Source organism: Daldinia decipiens (genome assembly GCF_022478715.1).
Source record: "Daldinia decipiens strain CBS 113046 unplaced genomic scaffold F4813scaffold_6, whole genome shotgun sequence".
NCBI classification, from domain to species: Eukaryota; Fungi; Ascomycota; class Sordariomycetes; order Xylariales; family Hypoxylaceae; genus Daldinia; species Daldinia decipiens.
Window position 1 is genome coordinate 241,764 of NW_026054549.1, and position 19,010 is coordinate 260,773.

General features: G+C 46.3%; 8 protein-coding genes across 8 annotated transcripts; 6 read left to right on the forward strand and 2 right to left on the reverse strand.

Moving 5' to 3' along the window:
- Positions 1-522: 522 nt before the first annotated feature.
- On the reverse strand, positions 523-1,257 carry F4813DRAFT_386581 (uncharacterized protein; the record flags this gene model as incomplete). The annotated part of the gene is made up of 1 exon (XM_049246438.1): positions 523-1,257. One exon carries the CDS (start codon positions 1,255-1,257, stop codon positions 523-525), a length of 735 nt encoding a protein of 244 aa, XP_049102347.1.
- A 410-nt stretch (positions 1,258-1,667) lies between these two features.
- F4813DRAFT_292712 (acyl-CoA N-acyltransferase) lies at positions 1,668-2,871 on the forward strand. The gene is made up of 2 exons (XM_049240647.1): positions 1,668-1,767; positions 1,834-2,871. The coding sequence occupies exon 2, from the start codon at positions 1,928-1,930 to the stop codon at positions 2,612-2,614; it is 687 nt and encodes a 228-aa protein (XP_049102348.1). The 5' UTR covers positions 1,668-1,767; positions 1,834-1,927; the 3' UTR covers positions 2,615-2,871.
- A 1-nt stretch (position 2,872) lies between these two features.
- F4813DRAFT_292721 (uncharacterized protein) lies at positions 2,873-5,003 on the forward strand. Its single transcript, XM_049240648.1, has 4 exons — positions 2,873-3,346; positions 3,407-3,811; positions 3,862-4,363; positions 4,427-5,003. The coding sequence occupies exons 1-4, from the start codon at positions 3,183-3,185 to the stop codon at positions 4,865-4,867; spliced, it is 1,512 nt and encodes a 503-aa protein (XP_049102349.1). The 5' UTR covers positions 2,873-3,182; the 3' UTR covers positions 4,868-5,003.
- A 530-nt stretch (positions 5,004-5,533) lies between these two features.
- On the forward strand, positions 5,534-8,699 carry F4813DRAFT_349746 (P-loop containing nucleoside triphosphate hydrolase protein). The gene is made up of 3 exons (XM_049242223.1): positions 5,534-7,859; positions 7,929-8,494; positions 8,568-8,699. The coding sequence occupies exons 1-2, from the start codon at positions 5,828-5,830 to the stop codon at positions 7,991-7,993; spliced, it is 2,097 nt and encodes a 698-aa protein (XP_049102350.1). The 5' UTR covers positions 5,534-5,827; the 3' UTR covers positions 7,994-8,494; positions 8,568-8,699.
- A 737-nt stretch (positions 8,700-9,436) lies between these two features.
- F4813DRAFT_386585 (alpha/beta-hydrolase) lies at positions 9,437-11,387 on the forward strand (the record flags this gene model as incomplete). The annotated part of the gene is made up of 4 exons (XM_049246439.1): positions 9,437-9,577; positions 9,706-10,018; positions 10,107-10,732; positions 10,800-11,387. The coding sequence occupies 4 exons, from the start codon at positions 9,437-9,439 to the stop codon at positions 11,385-11,387; spliced, it is 1,668 nt and encodes a 555-aa protein (XP_049102351.1).
- A 266-nt stretch (positions 11,388-11,653) lies between these two features.
- On the forward strand, positions 11,654-13,280 carry F4813DRAFT_386586 (NAD(P)-binding protein; the record flags this gene model as incomplete). The annotated part of the gene is made up of 3 exons (XM_049246440.1): positions 11,654-11,900; positions 11,976-12,624; positions 12,689-13,280. The coding sequence occupies 3 exons, from the start codon at positions 11,654-11,656 to the stop codon at positions 13,278-13,280; spliced, it is 1,488 nt and encodes a 495-aa protein (XP_049102352.1).
- Positions 13,281-14,567: 1,287 nt separating this feature from the next.
- Positions 14,568-15,876, forward strand: F4813DRAFT_292740 (uncharacterized protein). The gene has a single exon (XM_049240650.1). The coding sequence runs from the start codon at positions 14,950-14,952 to the stop codon at positions 15,331-15,333; it is 384 nt and encodes a 127-aa protein (XP_049102353.1). The 5' UTR covers positions 14,568-14,949; the 3' UTR covers positions 15,334-15,876.
- Positions 15,877-17,324, reverse strand: F4813DRAFT_292739 (uncharacterized protein). The gene is made up of 7 exons (XM_049240649.1): positions 17,234-17,324; positions 16,999-17,176; positions 16,894-16,926; positions 16,781-16,840; positions 16,671-16,718; positions 16,557-16,613; positions 15,877-16,482 (listed from the first exon to the last, which is right to left on the reverse strand). The coding sequence occupies exons 2-7, from the start codon at positions 17,099-17,101 to the stop codon at positions 16,421-16,423; spliced, it is 363 nt and encodes a 120-aa protein (XP_049102354.1). The 5' UTR covers positions 17,102-17,176; positions 17,234-17,324; the 3' UTR covers positions 15,877-16,420.
- Positions 17,325-19,010: the final 1,686 nt, after the last annotated feature.

Here is a 19,010-nt window from a genome sequence, read left to right on the forward strand (position 1 = left end):
ACCGTACTCAAAATCAAAGATTGTATAATTTTATCTATTTTCTTGAATTAAATACAGATATGCGAAATCGTTGATTTTGTATGGGAAATGGGTGGCCCCCACTAGGGTGGTTTAACTTAACCTTTCAGATCATAGCTATGGCCTCATATTGTATCCAAACCTATCTAGCCCTGGATGCCGTTACCCTCTCCTAAAGTGGATTCTAAAGACTTGTTCAGCTATACAGGAGCTTTCTAAGATTTTCAATCATTTTCAGTAGACACAGAATTATCCCTTCTACATTTACCCGCATTGAAAACGTCATGTCCACATTCAGTATGCTAGAGTGCTCTTAATTACAAGCACTCATTCTGGGTTGGCAAGTTTTCTCTGGAATATTTCCAAAAATATAGGATTTAGTTGTTTATTAAAGCACCTAGCACCGAAATTAATTCTAATAATGACGTTGCAACTATACAGCTTAGTCCAATTACGCCAGTAGTAACGCGAGGTCAGTATGCTAATACTTTCATAACACCATGCCTAGTCCTGCTTTACTATATCATCGACTATACTATCCCAATATCCAGAAGCGCCCTTGTCAGAGCCGTCTTGTAAACTTGACGTGGCAGAATCCTCAGATTCCTTGCTCTTTGCCGAGCCTAAGTCGATAGACTTTTGACTACCACTTACATTTTTTATTGGCATAGCCGTTGCTGTGGAAATGCCAATCACCACGGGGCTTCTAAGTCCCTCGTGGTGCTCATCGTAGTCCATACTACCAACAACAAACAACTGGTCGTCGTTCTCCCCATCGTAGTGGACAGGTACCCTCCTTTTACTGGGATAGGTCGAACTTGGAGGAACGATAAAATGGTCTGAAGCTCCCTCCTGCGCAGCCCAATGCATTTCCCTCCAATCACGGAGCTCTTGCTCCCAACTCTCAGGAGTGGGCTGTGTGGGGGGAGTGACGGGCCGGTCATTGACTTCAGCGGATGCACTAGAAGGAATGTCCCGTTGCGTTTTCCCCCAACGACTCTTCCGGCGACATACCTCCAACGCCGGGATGGCTAAAAGAAACAAAAATACAACAGCCCCAACAATAATATACGTGACGAGGTTTCTATGATATGGATCATCTCGTCGAGATAGTCGAACGGATCCGTTGTCGAACATACCGACCAGTGTAGTTGCTATTATTCCTTCTTCGCTGGTCAGCCATCTAGGAATGACGGACGTATTATTATTAAGTGAGTGAAACATGGTGTAAGGTGCCATGTTTGCATATTATAATCCAAATAGCGAGCGACTTTAAAGAGAAAAACCTGGGGAAACATTTTCTTTTCTCACCACCAACGCTCAACCTACCTTATATCATACGTCATGGATAATACTATTGTTTTTGAAAAGACAATCGGTAGTATATAGGTCATTACAATGTTCTTGTTGATATAGTTAAAGGACAATGTCGTTCTTTATCTCAGTAGAAAGAATCGACATAATTACATTCAATAACACCTTAACCTAGTCATATTCTAGAATGACATTCTTTGTGTGAAGGATGGGTAGGTACTTATCTGGGTTAGGTAATCACAGTTCCCCAAGCGGTGTAATATTGATATTTAGAATATAGGAATAAGCTACCTAGAATTAGTTGATAAGTGAAGTTTTGACGCCAATTTGAACTAGAGGTAGTATGTTGACTAGCACTGCCACTCCGTGGGACCCAGCCTAATGACTACCTACCTTACCTAGGTACCTAACCTAACCTAGGTATTTTCAGTCCGGGTGAGTCATCCCGAAGCCGCTACGGCGTAATTAGTGATTATTATATAGAGTACTCATTATATAAAGCTTCATATAAACCACACTCTTTATAATTATCGAAAAAGAAGAAAAAATAAGAAGAAAACACATACTGGGAATATCACCTTAACTCACAACGAACATGGAGGGACCATGGGCTTTCGTGGAAACCACGCTTCCACACATGCCACTTTTACCAATTTCTCAGCGCCTGCTAATCCGAACAGAGCGACTATTAATTCGACCAATGAGGGACGATGATCTTCAGGCTTATCACGAGTTGCGCCTACAGCCAGAAGCAATGGCCTGTAGTAGACAGGGGAGACCTGACCACGATATTGAAGAGACTCGATCAGCGCTGAACCAATTTTTATCGCCACATAGCGACGAAACATTTTTGTACGGTGTTTTTCTTCCGTCTACGGGAGAACTAATTGGAGAAGGAGGTGTTCATACACTAGAGTCTTCATCTTGTGGCTGGCCCGAGATTGGGTACAGATTCAGGAAAGAGGTTTGGGGCCGGGGGTACGCGACCGAGTTCCTAAGGGCGTTTCTCAAGGCTTGGTGGGATTTGCCTAGAAACCACACTAAGATTCGGGTTCATTCGTCATCTATTCAAAAGGGAAGCAATTCGAATGCTGTAGAACAGATCCATGCCAACACAGACTTGGACAATATAGGAAGTCAGAAGGTTTTGGCAAAGCTTGGGTTTATACAGTTCTCGAAGTACACGGTGGCTGACACACAAGAGGATAAGCTGGGCGAACCACTGGAATTAATCGGTCATAGGCTCCCTTTTCCGGAAGACGATAGCGGAAATCGAGAATGATATTTATCGTACATAAGAGGATATATGTTAGGAGACAAGGACTAGGACCAGTCAGGAGACACAATTGGAATTCTAGGCCGGAGCTTATCACCAGTTAGCTACTGGATAGTGCATAGATGGCATTTTGTTGCTCCTAGTGTTGAAATAGAGTAGGTATCTACGGAGTTCTTCAATGCGTTATATACATTAGCTTTCTACCAGCTGGCTACTTATCACTCTATAGGTACCGAACCTACTAGTTCATATCAAGGGTTATCTGACTTTGACGGAGCCGTAAATTAGGTAGGTGCTTTATATATTACTATATACCGACTTAGTATATAACGTATGCCGTAACATCTAGTATAATGTCGTATTGTTCTCGAGCGGGGTCCATCCAATATCAAGTTTGGGACACGTTATCTCGTTGTCAGAGGATCATCCTGCATGTCCGAGATAGGAGATCAAGCCGAAAAATCCCATATCTGTATATTCTAGATTTTCCTGTATTTTAGATGGTCCCCTTTATAAAGTCATCCAACTCTGGACCCATAGCGGGCCACTCTAACCCACGTTCTCTCGGTTCAAAATGCTTAGAGCGACAGAACGTATTATAACTCCCATCCACCTAACTGGATCACCGAATTCTACGCAGCCCCTTTCACCTAGACCGGACTCGGGTATTAGTGAAGTGAGTAGGTCCGGTATATCCGGACCACCGTCTCCCACTTCACGAAGTCGTGTACGGGATTGGTTTAGAAAAGGGTCAGCACCCGTATGTAATCGACCTGCACTGTCCAATTTGGAACCTACCTCAGAGACTCCATACCAAAATCAGGACTCGAGTGTTTATACACCGTTATCGCCTCCTTGTACGCCCGACCTAAATTCGCCTTTCGATTCACACCCAGCCAAGAGGGACGAGAATATAGACAAATCGAACAACAAGGAAATCAATCAAATATTATCCTCTCATACAGATAACTCCGGCAATCTGGAACCACGTCGAAAATCAACTCGGCCAACACCGGCTCGAGAGGCTCAAGAGAAACGAGTCCAACGCGTCTTTGATATAATAAAGCAATTAAAGAACGAAGAGCTCTCAACCGACGATATTCTTATCGTAGAAGAATTGACAGAATCAGCGTTTAAAGACCTGCGAGATAAATTACAAAGGGAAGATGATGATCTGAAAAGATATTTCGAGGACGATCTGTGGTGAGTAGATCTTGAGAGTCCCGATTCGTCCCTTTTGACCATCTATGTAGCTACGATTATCCGTATCGAAGTAAACAAACAGACCATATTGTCTTTCGCATGAATTCAGAGCTCCATGAGCACGTATCTAGGGAAATCTTCATGACACTGGCAAATCAGTTAAAGACGCATTCGAAGAGGGTCACAAATTCAGAGCTGCCCGGCCAGATCCCGAGTAAACGATTTATCTTCACAGGATCGGCGAGGATTTCCTTCGGGGATAAATCTCGTGGGAACTGTCCAGATGAGAGTTTTCGATATCCCGACTGCAAATACCCGGGACTGGTCATAGAAGTGTCCTGGTCGCAAAGGCCCAGGGAGTTGCCAAAACGGGCAAAAGATTTTATCACCAAAAGTAATGGTGGAGTGAGAACCGTCATTTCTATCGATGTGCACGATAGTTATGAGAAGAAGCGGCAAAGTGGAATGCCGGGAGAGGCCAAATTTTCGGTATGGAGGGCAGATTGGGTCTCAGGTAACAAAGTAATACCTAAGATGAGCGTGGACAACCAGGTAGGTCACCGACTACGAGGTTCAACCCCAATGTTGATTTCGTTCATTCTAAAGTGGAAGCAGGTTTTCCAAAACGAACGCGGAGAATTTAACTCTTCTGCCTCTGACTTGCACCTCACCTTCGAAGATTTTCTCTGTAGAAAGGTAGCAGACACGTTAGGTCCTGACAAACCACGTCTTATAGTTGAAGCTAAGGAGCTATACGAATGGGTTCAGGAAGGACTGGCTGCCTTAAATGCCCCACCTCCTGGACCATCAGCGGAACAGAATAACGCCTCGGAGCAGCAAGTTTTACCCGTGTCACCTCCGGATTCCCATGCGGGAGGTGGGGAAATGTCGCAAAACCCGGCATCAAGCCCTGGCCAACCGGTGGATCCACATCCCGAAAACAATTTACCACAAGGTCAAGCACCGCTTCAGACTCAAGTGGAAAGACCGCCACGAAGAGCTCGTATAATTGGAGCTGATAAAATTTCGGCCTACTTCCGGAGGCAACGTAGGTAAATGTTACGGCACAGTACTGCAAGTGGTATCGAACAAAGACCACGTAAAGATGGTGTCGCTGGTTTGATGATGAAGGAATCTAGAAGGTGATTAAGATATTGAAGAATATCGAAACGGTATGTGAGAAGACATTGTCCGAATACAACTGATCTCGACTGGTGTTAGAGCGCGAGCTAGCAAAGGCGTACACAGGTAACAAGCGAATCAACAAGACAGACTATCAGAATATACGAGCTCGACATGACAGTCAAACGACAATTACGACCAATTAAATGCCGTTACGGTTTAATTATTATAAGTATAACGGATTGATATTAATTATTGAATATTTATTTTTACACTATTTCCTCTTAAAAACAACCTGCGTTGATATGAGTAAAGTGATGTTGATTGAGTCAAGTTTCTAAATACTAAGCCAAGTCTACACGTAGTGTAGTACCTAAATGACCAGCAAAGCTCTTATGTAATCCCCCGCAGCAGAGGTAGAGGTCCACCTTACATACTAGTGTAAAGTATGAGGTAGGTAGGTACATATGTAAATCCTAAATCCTACATGCGCTAACCCTGTTAAGCAATTACCTTGATGGAAAGGGAGCTTCGGCCGGGGTAGTCGCGCAATGCTTGCGGGATCTGACGTCGAGAGCCCCTCCATCTCAATCGCAAATACTAATGCTCCCTTACTGCCTTTATTGTCCTTACTGCCTCATTTAAAATTATAACTACATACCTCCTATGTATCCGTTAGTTATATCTCAAACAATCCGCTCTAGCACCAACACTTCTGTCCGATACATCCGAAACTATTCCTAATTAATAGATTAGGTACACCTATGTAAGAGCCATTAGTTAACCTGAATTCGTCGATTCGACTTCCAATATCTCCGATATAGCTTCTAAAGGCTTTCGACATTCCTACGTATACGCGCGGTCCACGATGTTCGATGTCCCATATCCGTAGTCATGGTTGTCAGAATGGTCCTCCGGGCTACTGCCCCTTGTCCGGGCTGCCTCGGCTTGAATAGACCACAATTAAGCCCATGGCTTTCACCGTCGCGTAGTAGCACGCGTATCTTCGCGACGTCGCAATATCCTCTACAAAAAACTCATATCCTAAGCTTAGCCTCGAACACGCAGCTGGGCATAGCCAAGTTTAGTTCCAATGCCGCCAATAAGCCCGCCACGACGCAGAAAGATCCTCTCGCCACGATCGACAAAAGCGCTCAGGAGCAACGAAAAGCGGATTGGGCAATCATGAAAGAGATGGCACATTACCTATGGCCAAAGGATAGCTTCAACACTAAATTACGTGTATCATTGGCTGTTGTACTTCTCGTTGGGGCCAAGGTGTTGAATGTCCAAGTACCCTTCTACTTCAAGAGCATTGTGGATGCTATGAATATTGACGTGGGAGAGATGGGTGGTACCGCCGTTATGGTAGCTGGAAGCATGATAGTAGCATACGGCGCAACGAGGATAGGGGCCACTATTTTCCAAGAGCTACGAAATGCTGTGTTTGCTTCGGTGGCACAGAAAGCTATACGAAAGGTTGCTTGCAATGTCTTTGATCACCTACTGCGCCTAGACCTGAACTTCCATCTCACCAAGCAGACTGGTGGTTTAACAAGGGCTATCGATCGAGGTACCAAAGGTATCAGTTTCCTACTTACTAGTATGGTATTCCATATCTTCCCCACAGCCTTGGAGATCGGCATGGTGTGTGGAATCCTTACTTGGCAATATGGTGCGAAATATGCTGCCATCACGGTTGTCACGATGACCGCGTATACTGCATTTACTATCTGGACCACCTCCTGGCGAACTAAGTTCCGAAGACAGGCCAACGCCGCAGATAATAAGGCCTCGACAGTAGCTGTCGACTCGTTGATAAACTACGAGGCCGTCAAGTATTTCAACAACGAAAAGTTCGAAGTATCTCGGTATGATAAGGCGCTTCATGAATACGAAAGGAGTTCTATCAAGATTGCGACTTCGTTGGCCTTGCTCAACAGCGGTCAGAACATTATCTTCTCGAGTGCCCTAACAGCTATGATGTACCTTGCCGCCAACGGTGTGGCAAGCGGCTCCATGACAGTTGGCGACTTGGTCATGGTCAACCAGCTCGTCTTTCAGCTTTCCGTTCCGTTGAACTTTCTAGGTTCGGTTTACCGAGAGCTCAGGCAATCCCTTCTTGACATGGAGACTCTCTTCAACTTACAAAAAGTGAATGTCACTATCAAGGAACTTCCTGATGCGAAGGCGCTTCATCTTTCTAAAGGGGGAGAGATCAAGTTCCAGAATGTAAACTTCGGCTACAATGCAGAGCGCCCCATTCTCCGAGATCTAACAATGACAATTCCTGCCGGTAAGAAGGTCGCTATTGTAGGTCCAAGCGGATGTGGAAAATCTACATTATTAAGACTCCTTTTCCGATACTATGATGTTGAGAATGGTCGCATTCTCATCGATGATCAAGACATTCGTCACGTTACGCTAGAGTCTCTGCGCAAATCGATTGGTGTTGTCCCTCAAGACACTCCACTTTTCAATGATACCGTTGAACATAACATCAAATATGGTGACCTGTCGGCGCCCGAAGACCGAGTGATCGCAGCTACCAAACGTGCTCGAATCCATCACATTATTTCTAGCTGGCCTGCGGGATACCACACCAAGGTTGGCGAGAGGGGTATGATGATCAGCGGAGGAGAAAAACAACGTCTTGCAGTCTCTAGGTTACTACTAAAGGATCCCCCTCTACTATTCTTTGATGAGGCGACGAGCGCACTAGACACACATACGGAACAGGCACTCATGCAAAACATTAATAGCATCCTCCGAGAAAAGGCACGTACCAGCGTGTTCGTAGCCCATCGATTACGAACTATATATGATGCCGACTTGATCATCGTATTAAGGGAAGGCAGAGTGGCTGAACAAGGGACGCACAAAGAGCTTATTGACCGAGGTGGGCTATACTCGGAGCTCTGGAGCGGTAAGTAACCTTAGAAAGGGACACCTATAGCCTCCTTAATAACTTTAGGTTCTAACTTATGGCTTGTAGCTCAAGAAACTCTGTTCAACTCTGACGGGGAGAAAGAAGAAGTGGCTAGCGAAAAAAAGCAATGAAAGGAATGCCAGAAATCAGAAGCCTCAGTCGCGATGAACATCTTGGGTGCTCGCTGATCTCGGGTAGAATAGAGCTGTGCAGACATCCTTTGGGGGTCGCGCCCGATTGAAATAGTCATTCTTGGGGATCCTGCGAGCTATGGTAGGACATAGTAACGCGAGTGTGTTGTATAGCATGGACAGTTGAACAGCAGCATCATAATCCGTGAAGAATATGATGCCTATATTTCCAGTGGAGGGATATTCAGCAGTGTCTGTTGAATCAACTCCAGTGTGGGCTCAGCACCTAGCTAGCTATCATGACTGTTCTCCAAACGCACCATCACTTTACTGGACCTAAAACCCCCGGTTTGGATCAAAACTTTCATCTTATCAGTGCATTAGAGTGCGATCCCCGTAGGTCAATGTCCGTTGTTGGCCGTCAAGGAGCAAACTTGGTATAGCGCTGTTGCTCGGCAAGGCAACGAGCAGAAGATTTGTTATACAGTTACTGCCAGCAACGTACGTTTTCAGACCAACCGTGAACTCTATTTCCCACTAGAACTCGGAAGATTGATATTTTCGATGATGCCAGTGACTCGGACCTATAAGCACCAACGTTTGGGTCTGCGGCTGAGCATAGTGTTAGTGTTCACGTTTCCACATACTCAAGGTATAATAGATAGACTGAGCGCATTCTATATCGGTGGTACGAAGAAATAGAGGTATTGTTCAATTTTATAGGTACCTAGGTAGGTAGTTACTTAAAAACTTACCCCCTAGGATTAGAAAAGCTTGGATAGTATGTATAGGTACATATGTCTAGCTGCTGGTTGAGGCTGAGAAGAACCTACCTGCCTAAAGTATATCCTATCATATAGCGCTATGGGGGGGCGTTATCTCAACATATTAGCCCCGTGGTCGTTTCCGCCGAGTCGACCTGTATAGCACGAACGCACGAAGCGCAAAGGGTTACATCACGGCTACGAGGCCCTCTATTCCCCCTTCTCTGCCCTTCGTCTAGTGGCTGTGAAGACATGGTCCAGGCCTGGCGGATCTTGGCTCAGATAACCTTCCTATTCCGGACCTCTTATGTATAGGTATGCAGAAGATGTCCGACCGATTGTCGAGTATAGTCTTTTCTTTTTTTTTTTTTTTTTTTTTTTTTAGACGTAGATACCTAGTGTGGTGCCCGAGTATAGGTATAAGTTTCGAATGAATCTATGTGCTTGTGTGCATGGTCGGCGCCTAGACGTTGCTTGTGCCCAAACTCTAACAATATTTGTGCACGCTCGACACAACTGTATCTGAAGGGTGCCCAGCGTAGGATATATATATCATGCAAGTAATGCCCATTCTAGGTATACGAGTTATAGTCGTGTCCTCTTGGATTACTCCCCTTTCCCATTCCATCTCATATCATCTCAAACTCTTCTAACTATTCCATACGATTTCAAATACACGATGTCTAGCCTCAGGAAGTTTCCTTGGCGTTACTTAGCCATCTCTGCAAGTATCTTCTCCGTAGTTCTCGGTCACAGCGGGAGGAGTGACCCCCCTCCAACCGTAGACCTAGGATACGAAATTCGGCAGGGAACAGTAAATGTGCGTTATCCCTACCTACCTAGATATCCAGTTAAATCACTCCAAGTTCGAGGTGATCTCTTGTATCTGCCGTTTGAAGGGAGAAGAGCTCGGGAACTTACTTGGAGGGTACTAATAAGTTGGCATAGGAAACTGGTAACTACTACGTCTTCAACAACATTGCGTACGCGCAGCAGCCGGTCGGCGACCTGCGCTTCAAAAAACCTGTTGCTATCGTCGAAACCGAAGGACCACCGGGCCACGAACATGGCAACGACGATGTTGTCATGTGCCCACAGGCTTACCCGCAATGGGTTATTAACCTCCTGGCACAACGCAGCGGAATCGACAACACCACAATGGCGTCTATGCTCAACGACCAAGCCGGCCAGACGGAGGCTTGTCTAGTTCTCGACGTCTACGTGCCCACGCACATCTTCGATGAGGGCCCTACTGCGAATGGTGAGTTGCATTGTAATTTTTGCTAGTATGACTTAGCATACGTCCCTTAGATACATAAATAGGTACCTAATAACCACGAACTTTGTAGCGTCTGTCCTCGTGTGGATACATGGCGGCGGCTTCACATTTGGGTCTAAGAATCTATACGGCAACCCAGCCGGCCTGATCGCTAGATCCCAAGAAAAAGGACACAAAGGATCCATTATAGTCTCGATCAATTACCGATTGGGTATGTATGGCTGGCTAGCTGGCCAGGATGTCACGCCGAACCTCGGGCTTTATGACCAGCGGCTTGCTCTAGATTGGATAAACAACTATATCGTCTTATTCGGAGGCGGCATAAATAAAATGACGGTTATGGGCGAGAGCGCAGGGGCTGCGAGTATCGTCCACCAGCTCACAGCGTTCGGCGCAACGGAAAGTTGCCCCTTTACCAAGGCGATTATCCTGTCCCCTGCATTCCAGTATAACATCGATCTGGATGGCAATTATCTTAAGACGTTGGCGGAGGCTTCCAAACAAACCGGACGCGACATCTACAATGTAGATCAGCTACGCGGACTACCAGCTGATCTGCTGCAGTATATTAACCAAGAAACTGTCACCACGGCACCCGTGGGTACATTTGGCTTCGGCCCCGGACCCGACAAGGACATTGTGACGGATATACCGCAGAAACTACTTTACCAAGGAAAATTCGACTCTACCGTTGACGTGAGTGACCTCCCCTCGCCTAGTATAAGCAAATATTTAATAACGTGCTACTAACGCCGCAAACTAGCTACTCATAAGCCACACATCCCATGAATCCGTACCCTTCCTGCCGAGCGGCATAAACACCGCGGCTGACGTGAAGGCATACGTACGAAATAACCTGCCGGCGGCCTCGAACACGACTATTAACATGCTGCTTACGGATCGGGGGCTGTACCCGGATGTACTAGGCGGCAAGTACCCATGGAAAACACAGGCTGGGCGAGCAGAGCGCCTGGCCTCCGATATCAGCTTCGCGTGCACGACGCAGTACCTATCGAGAGCGCGAGGCAATGACACGTTCAACCTTGTCTTCACGCACCCACCCGGCTGGCATGCTGACGACGTGCCGTACGTATTCTTCAACGGCGACACGAGCACGCCAGATAACATGTCCCCCGTCAGTGGACGCTTGGCAACGCAGCTGCAAGCTTACATCGTTGCATTTACTCGAACCGGAGACCCGAACGCGTCTGGTGGACCGTACTTCCCAAAGTACGGACGGAATTCGACGATACTAGAGTTGGGGTATAAAAGGTTTAGGAGATCGACAGATGATTTATGGGGTAAGAGATGCGCGTGGATCCAGCAGGCTATGGTTGACGGAAAGTTGTGATTTACGCTGAGTTCTGATTTCGGCGACTTTGACCGAGATACCCTCCCGTTGGAGATTTTTTCATTAGACCCTAGTCGCGATGTTGGAAGCATAGCCATCATCTGGGTAGCCGATATGGGCTTATTGCATAATTTATCTATATTGTTATTCCTTTAGGGGCAAGGGGTTGAAAAAGTGACCGTTGCATCCGGCAGTGTCTTGCAGTTTTTGACCTTTACATCATGTTGCTGGCTAATGTTTATGTATATTTGATCGGCCGTGCCATCATGTTCGAAATAGCCGGATGGGCATATAGGGTTCTCTGGTTTGTATTGGTGGTCCTCGTATTATACCTATTCCGGGTCAACCAGCTTCTAAGTCAGACACCAGATGAGGTCCGGCAACTGTCGGGTTCACGCTGGACGACAGATCAGCTGAACGAGACCTATAGGCAATTGCAAGAGAAGCCAATAGACTTTACTAATAAACTTCCGCCAAAACTAGAGCGTCGCTATGTTGTGACGGGAGGTTCGGGTAAGTGATTTTATTTTTAAGCCCCGGCTTTTGCTTGTAGAGAGTGCCGCTTAAAGCTTGAATTCCCTTCTACAGGGCTTGTGGGTGGTTTCATCGTGCTTCAGCTTCTAGCTCGTGGTAACCTACCGGAGAGCATTCGAATTATTGATATTCGGAAGACCGAGCGCAATGATATGCGCTCCGGACCGGCTACAGAGGTCGAATTTGTACAGACAGACATCACATCATCCGATTCCGTCGATGCTGCTTTTGCGCGTCCGTGGGATCCTAGCGTTGCTCATCTACCGCTGACAGTGTTCCACACTGCGGCGGTGATTCTAGCTTCCGAACGGTCTAAATTTCATTACGCATTCCCGGAAGCTGTCAACGTGATAGGAACAGAGAACGTGCTAGCGGCAGCCCGCAGAGCCGGTGCGGATATTTTTAGTTCCACATCATCCGGATCCATATCTATTCGTCCCGTCGAACCGTTTGTACTCCCATGGGCAAGCTCGCCGCGGAACTTTTGGCAAGTTCTGGACGTAGGCGACTTCAATTCGCCTTTGAAAGAACGCGAGGGGTACTTCGCCAACTACCCCGCTTCGAAAGCGGTCGCAGAAAGATTGGTTTGTGGTTCGAATAACGAGAACTTCCGCACCGGTTGCATTCGTCCTGCGAATGGCGTCTACGGACACCCGACAGATAATACCGTCGGGGACCCTCTTGGCAGAACGGTCTTACCTTGGTAGGTTCTCTGCCACCCAGTCTCGTTCAGTGTACTCTGCTTACACCAATATGAACAATGATAGTTGGGTGTCCCATATCGTACAGAGCTTTGTGCACGGCGCGAACGTATCCATCGCGCATCTACAGCACGAGGCGGCGCTTGCTCGGCCTTGGATAGAGAGCTCCAGACAGGCGGGCCGGCCATTCGTAGTAACAGATCCCAACCCACCAATCACGTACGGTGATCTGTATCACGCGATCGAGACTCTCTCAGTGCACCCATTTCGCATTATCAAGGTGCCACCCGTCGTCATGCTTCTCCTCTCGCATGTGGTAGAGATGTATACTGAATTACCTTATAAGTATCCGCTTTTACGCAAAGTGCTACCTGAACTTAAAGGTGATATTAAACACCTCAGGCCGGGGATTTTCTCGATATGTACTCATCTAATCGCATCGAATGACGAGATCAGGAAGCCGGTTTCTCAAGGTGGTTTGGGATATACCGGCGTACTCACTACGCTGGAGGGGATGACGTTGGAGATCCTAGAATGGAATAAAGAGCATGTCGATGATGTCAAGATGAGGAAGGCCTACACAACGTCAGTCTCCCTAGCAGAACAAATCCAGGAGCTCTGGTTAGGGCGAGGTGGTTCTGTCTCTAGTTGGCAATGATATGCGACCTCACCAATGCAATGACAAATGCGAACATACGCACTCATTCCATCGGTTTGCACAACTATTGAAGATATTTCTTATTATAATGATGAAGACAATTCAGCATATCCCATCCGTGCGGTGGCTCTGCCTGTGTCAAGTTTTGTGAGCAACACCAGCATTGCTGCCATTGATTATGCGCATATTGATCTACCTTAGGTAGGTAACCTACCTACCTACCTAACCTAGGAGGTAGGTTAGGCTATTAGGTGAGAGGTAGCTAACGCATAACCTGCAGTCCACAAATCGCAAGGTTCCGTGTTGACGTTTGCATTGTGCTTGCGATTATGTTATTTGCATTGCAACAGCATCCATTCTCGGAATAGATGTTCGAAGAATTGACGATTCCCAAGTGCAAGTAATCGGCCCCGAGGGGTCATATGCAATGGAAAGGGCTTGCATCATTTCAATTGGAGGTTTTCGTCATTTCTTTGTTGGTCTGCCCAAAGTTAGACATGGCATTGCATCGCATCGCATTGCATCGCATTGCATTGCGTGTTTCTGCCCCCTTTACTGGCTTTCGCAATTGGCTTTATTCTTTTTGCTCCGCCCTTTTCTTTATTAAAATAACTTTCGATTTGCGGTGGATAGGTAGAGATCCAAGATTCCGTCTCGCGATGTTCATAGGATCTTCGATCGCTCTAGATAACCCCGGATTCTTAAGTCGATGGGCGAGTTCGCAATTCGCAACCTTTCATCCCTCGCCAAGTCTTAAAAAAAAAAGGGACCCAACAAATCAAAGATGCCACCGATTTGAACGGTTCAAATGTTCAAATGGGGTTCAAATGGTACGCATTGGCCTATGGCTGAAACGTGGGTTCCCCTGCGTTGGTCTATGCAGGCCGCTTTATCCCAACGGGTAAGGCTCTATGCACGTTAGACAAGCTATGTAGGATAGGCTTATCAGGATAAACTAGGAGCGAACACGTGCTAGAACAATCTTGGTTCAGCCCCCGGGGGGTATGAATGCTCTGCTAATATTCCACTTATTCGCGTGCTTTTTAGTGGCTAGGTTAGTGGATAGCCTGGCTAGACATTCTGCAACGGTAGGGGGCCGAAGCCTAAAACCTTGCCTTTGGCTGCATTTAGCTGCGTCTTTAGCGAGCTTAGGTAAATCATAGCTGAACTTCCCCTTCCCATCTTACGGTCTTACCCTTACCATCTTCACTCGTTCCTGACCCTGTTGGTTCATTTCTATGCAAACTCTCTTTCCCCTGCTCAATAAATCGTCCTAACTCGTCTCTAATCTGCTCGCTTCTTTTTACTCTCTTCTTTTCCCCCCCAACCTCCAATTTCCATTCTTTTACTAGTCACTCATAAACCCGACTACATACCCGGTGAACACAGGACTGTTCCCTTTCGTTCGTTTATCACGAGTAGTTTCCGAATTGATCACAAAGATACATCGGTCGCTACTGTATACGCGCTCTTTCATACCACAAAGCTCACGACTGTACCTGTTAGAACACAATAGACATCAATTAAAATCAACCCAAGTTTGAATTGCGCCATTCACTCCTCAACATATTAGTTGTAATACCAATTGGATTGCAAAGAGTCAACGACACCACCGTGACGCACAAGAAATTTGCTTCGAGCAGAGTAACTAGGAACCCAATTTATCACAATGCCGAGCTTCATCGAAAAGATTCAAGCTAAACTTGAGCTATTCCGGCTCGAGCAGCGATACACGCGCAACCGCCATCGCCGCTCTGCTTTCATCAGCAATGCCATCTACGTCGATGGCGAGTACATCTACCAGACACCCAATACCACGGGATCATCTACCAATAGTTCCTCCACTACCACCTCGTCGCCAGTCGAAGAGCCCAATAGACGTCATAGTGCTATCGTCGAAGGGCCAAGAATCCGTTATAACATGGAACCCCAAACACCGGCGCAGAAGAAGCGATTAAACCGATTCTCGTCAATGCCGGGATTCGGCTCCTCGTCAAAGAGCAGCTCCCGTGACTGGAGACCTGACGTTGTCGACGTGAACGAAGTACGATGAACAACCAATGGGGGGATGCTCATCAAGATGACAACGATGGATGAAATTACATTAGGCCGGTGTACATGGGGTCATGAGCTGACTACCTAGGAATTGTTTGTGTTTGAATATACAAACTCAATGGGTGGTTTTAACTCGCCATAGAGCATCAACGACTTTGACGATTGCCCTTCGATTAGTGTTTGGTGTATAGCCAAGTGCTACGGTATCATAAAGATATCCTGATCGTGCGAAGGCTTTTGGATTCGGCGTTATGACACGATTTTTCAGCTGTATATATTTGCTCTCACGACAAGGGAAAATTGAATAATATTTCAAAGCTCATGACTAACGTTGGGTTTTTAGTCCCGCGGAATTAGAATTACGTACCTTTTAATCCATCATCTCCGTTCTAGCTGCTTAGACGCTACACATGACGATTCTATTGTAGTAGATCAAAAGTGACGTTGAAGGTTCTTCTAGAAAGGATCGTCAGGTTACTGCCGCGTTGCAACCCCCCAAGTACAAGTCAAAATATGATTGGACCCGGCTACAAGCGAGTTCATCCTTCTTACCGCATGTCGTTATCTGCCGGTACTATTTATACCCCTACTATTATATAGTGCCTCTTAATATATTCGAATCAAGGCTAATTATGACATTATCAATGGGCTCGAGAACTAAATTGCCCTTTGCCAGCAAGATAGGGATTTGGCCGATATTAGCTGCTCATGCTACCATGAACTTGCGATTCACACAATTGTTATTTCAGCCGATATTTAGATCAACGAGCAGTATTCTATGAGCTCACCTGCGTCATGGGACTATCCATCACGGCTTGTACTTGATGTATCATACCTACGACACATAATCCAACTGTACTTTAGACATTGGTCGCATCTGTGCGCCCATGTTCCAAGACACACCAGTAGCACCGACGATCTCAACGTGTAAATCTATATCTATTATATTCCAACCTGTGGTAGAATCTATCTATCCTGAAACCCAGTTCAAGTCGAGTGACGTACTCGGTGATATCCTCTCTGCATTCTTAACCTTCCACGGAATTGTTCACCAATCATCGGACCTCTTCGCTCGGACTGACCCTCTAGACATCAGTCTCGTTCAATGAGGACCTCATCCTAAGGTTTCCTCGTCGCAGGTGAAGACCTATAGGTTGCGATACGTTAACAATATTCGTTCCCTATATATAGGGGGAAAAAAAGGAATATACGGCAACTTACCAGAAGACCGTTTCTCGTTTGCGGCTTCGGAGAAGTTTCCATTCCTGCGGGTAACTACTGTAGTTCGCGTTAGCCAAACTCATCTATTCATCACGATATCTTACAAATGTGTACCTAAAGAGCCGGCCACATTCTCCGTAGAATTCATACCCCTTGGGATCGCTATTTCTTCCAGTTAGCCCAAAGCTACCTATCAATACTACTCAAACGACTGAGACACGTACCTAATAACTTGGCCGCATTTTCTGTGTTGTTTGACCTAGTTCCGACTACAACTCTGGGTGCTAAATATTGTTAGCTAGGATTCAGACTGTAGATAATACGATAGTTATCATACCGAGTTCCAGTGCCCGAGCCGCAATGCTGGCAGCTATATGATCAGTTAGCGAACCTATTCAAGCAGTTCCTCGAGGACCTTTTATTTCAATAGTTTAAAACATACGTTCAGCCGAAACAGCTCGCCTCTCACTTTTGAATGCTGGCGTGCCCGTCACGAAAGAGCCGGCAGAGGCCAAGAGGAAAAGGATCGCGCCAAAGTTCTTCATGGTGTTTGACTATGCGGGAGCGACAGAAAACTGGATTCGATGTTGAGCTGTGGACTACCTGGTCCAGAAAATAAACTGGATCAGACCGAGTTAGCAATAGAAGAGCGTAATAAGCAGCCTTGTAAAACTCACATTGAACTGGTGTCTAGTTACGAAACACGGGAAGACAACAAGTAGAATAGAATATGTTGAGAGATGTATAGTACGTAGGCTATCACAGAGGATTACTGGAAGATAATATATATGCTTGATAGGGGGTACCACAACCTCCTAACCTAGATGGATAAACAGTTCACACAAACATATTGCGATCGCCCGTCCCCTCAGCACGTCTGGTATGGTCGTTGGGATGGGTGATTCCGGGATTCGGTCAGACCAGACCCTCTTATTATGAGAACACCGGGTCTCCTAGGTCGCGTCGACTTGGCTACCGTGAAGCGTTTCGAGGTTCTCCCAGCCGCACAGCTTCTACCGCCGTGTCCCTGTCCTCGCAACCACGTACCTATCACAGATACGTGTGCGAGAGCTACATACATACCTACCTACTGTTCCTCCACCAGGACTCGCCGCAGCGAGCACCTTCGCTACGCCTGGCGGTGCGACCCTTACACTATGTAGGCGCTCGACTCACGGCGGACAAGCCAAATCCGCACAGCTCGTTGGCTTGTAGCGGTCGCACATCAAACCGGTCCGATCCACAGGCTAGAAAGTCCGGATACCTAACGGTTAGTGATTGACGGCGTGTGGGAATCGAATGGGTGGAGCTGCGACGTGATCGGCTGGCTTATCATCGCCGATCGCCCTCACTGGCGGTCGCTTTCAGCCTCTCACCTCCTCCTGCCCCTGATTCACATGTCAGCGATCTTCCAATCAGAACGGTGCAAGTCTACAAAGGGCAAGGCTGGGAATATGGCTCTACATAGATACCTAGGTAGGTTAGGTACTAATGGGTATTGGTTGAGTAATTGGCGGTAAGAACTTCCCTTACTTTGGCCATTTGAGATACACACGACATCAAGACACATACATACCTAGGTTAGTTACTTCCTAATAACTAACCTAGATATATACGAATAAGAATAATAGCTGTTCCTTTCTCAAAGGTCAATAGTACGGCCGGCGCCTCTATGTATCACGAAGCGTTCAGAGACCATGATAAAACGCCTATCATATTGCATTCTGAAGAAAAAGTCTCAGCCCTACGCAACCGTGCTGATGATACAGTGATGGGCAAGCAAATATGGACCATGACGTCAGAGCCATCTTCGTTTCTATGTAATCTCGTTTGCGGAACGGCGGGACTGAGACATTTACTGTTAAAGATGGCTGGCTTAGCCGGGGCTCATGTCTCTCATGAAAGAAATTTATCGATATCTGATCTTTCCTTTCACCCAGTTATGAAGCCAATAAAAAAACCCTTAAACTGCTGGTTAATATCTGATCTTTGGATGAGTCTGATCTTGACTACATATTGAGATGGATCTTAAGTGTTAATTTTATATTAAGCCTCGGCTGCCCGCCTACCTTGGATCAGGCCTTGCGATACTTTGGGCGTGTTAAATGGCCAATAAAGGGGCGACACCCATCATCAATCATCGTAACTTGGTCGAGTACATTTAAATAACACCAGGCCGACCCTCGAAACTAAACTGCTAAATCATCATATTGAGCACATGAACTATCACATGAACTATCTACGATGTTTTGCTGAGTGGTTATAGACTACAAATAGATTGACAGTAGAGGATATATTATGTCGCCGCGCATCTGGGTGATATATGTCGATGCAGTCACATCATTCCTAGTATGCAGTCGGCTTGGTGGAAGAAGCCAGTTGCAATACTTGGATTACCGTATGATCTTACTACCAGCTATCACGAGATGACTTTTAGCTGTGCTGAGCTTACAG

Excerpts from the sequence above, each read along its gene's own strand:
- F4813DRAFT_292712 (XM_049240647.1), top strand. The coding sequence starts at position 1,928 with ATGGAGGGACCATGGGCTTTCGTGGAAACCACGCTTCCACACATGCCA.
- F4813DRAFT_292721 (XM_049240648.1), top strand. The coding sequence starts at position 3,183 with ATGCTTAGAGCGACAGAACGTATTATAACTCCCATCCACCTAACTGGA. Across the intron at positions 3,347-3,406 it reads CGAAGTCGTGTACGGGATTG|CTCAGAGACTCCATACCAAA; the intron begins GTTTAGAAAAGG and ends TTTGGAACCTAC. Across the intron at positions 3,812-3,861 it reads TATTTCGAGGACGATCTGTG|CTACGATTATCCGTATCGAA; the intron begins GTGAGTAGATCT and ends CCATCTATGTAG.
- F4813DRAFT_349746 (XM_049242223.1), top strand. The coding sequence starts at position 5,828 with ATGGTTGTCAGAATGGTCCTCCGGGCTACTGCCCCTTGTCCGGGCTGC. Across the intron at positions 7,860-7,928 it reads ATACTCGGAGCTCTGGAGCG|CTCAAGAAACTCTGTTCAAC; the intron begins GTAAGTAACCTT and ends TATGGCTTGTAG.
- F4813DRAFT_292740 (XM_049240650.1), top strand. The coding sequence starts at position 14,950 with ATGCCGAGCTTCATCGAAAAGATTCAAGCTAAACTTGAGCTATTCCGG.
- F4813DRAFT_292739 (XM_049240649.1), bottom strand. The coding sequence starts at position 17,101 with ATGAAGAACTTTGGCGCGATCCTTTTCCTCTTGGCCTCTGCCGGCTCT. Across the intron at positions 16,614-16,670 it reads GAATGTGGCCGGCTCTTTAG|TAGTTACCCGCAGGAATGGA; the intron begins GTACACATTTGT and ends CGCGAACTACAG. Across the intron at positions 16,483-16,556 it reads AAACGAGAAACGGTCTTCTG|GTCTTCACCTGCGACGAGGA; the intron begins GTAAGTTGCCGT and ends CGCAACCTATAG.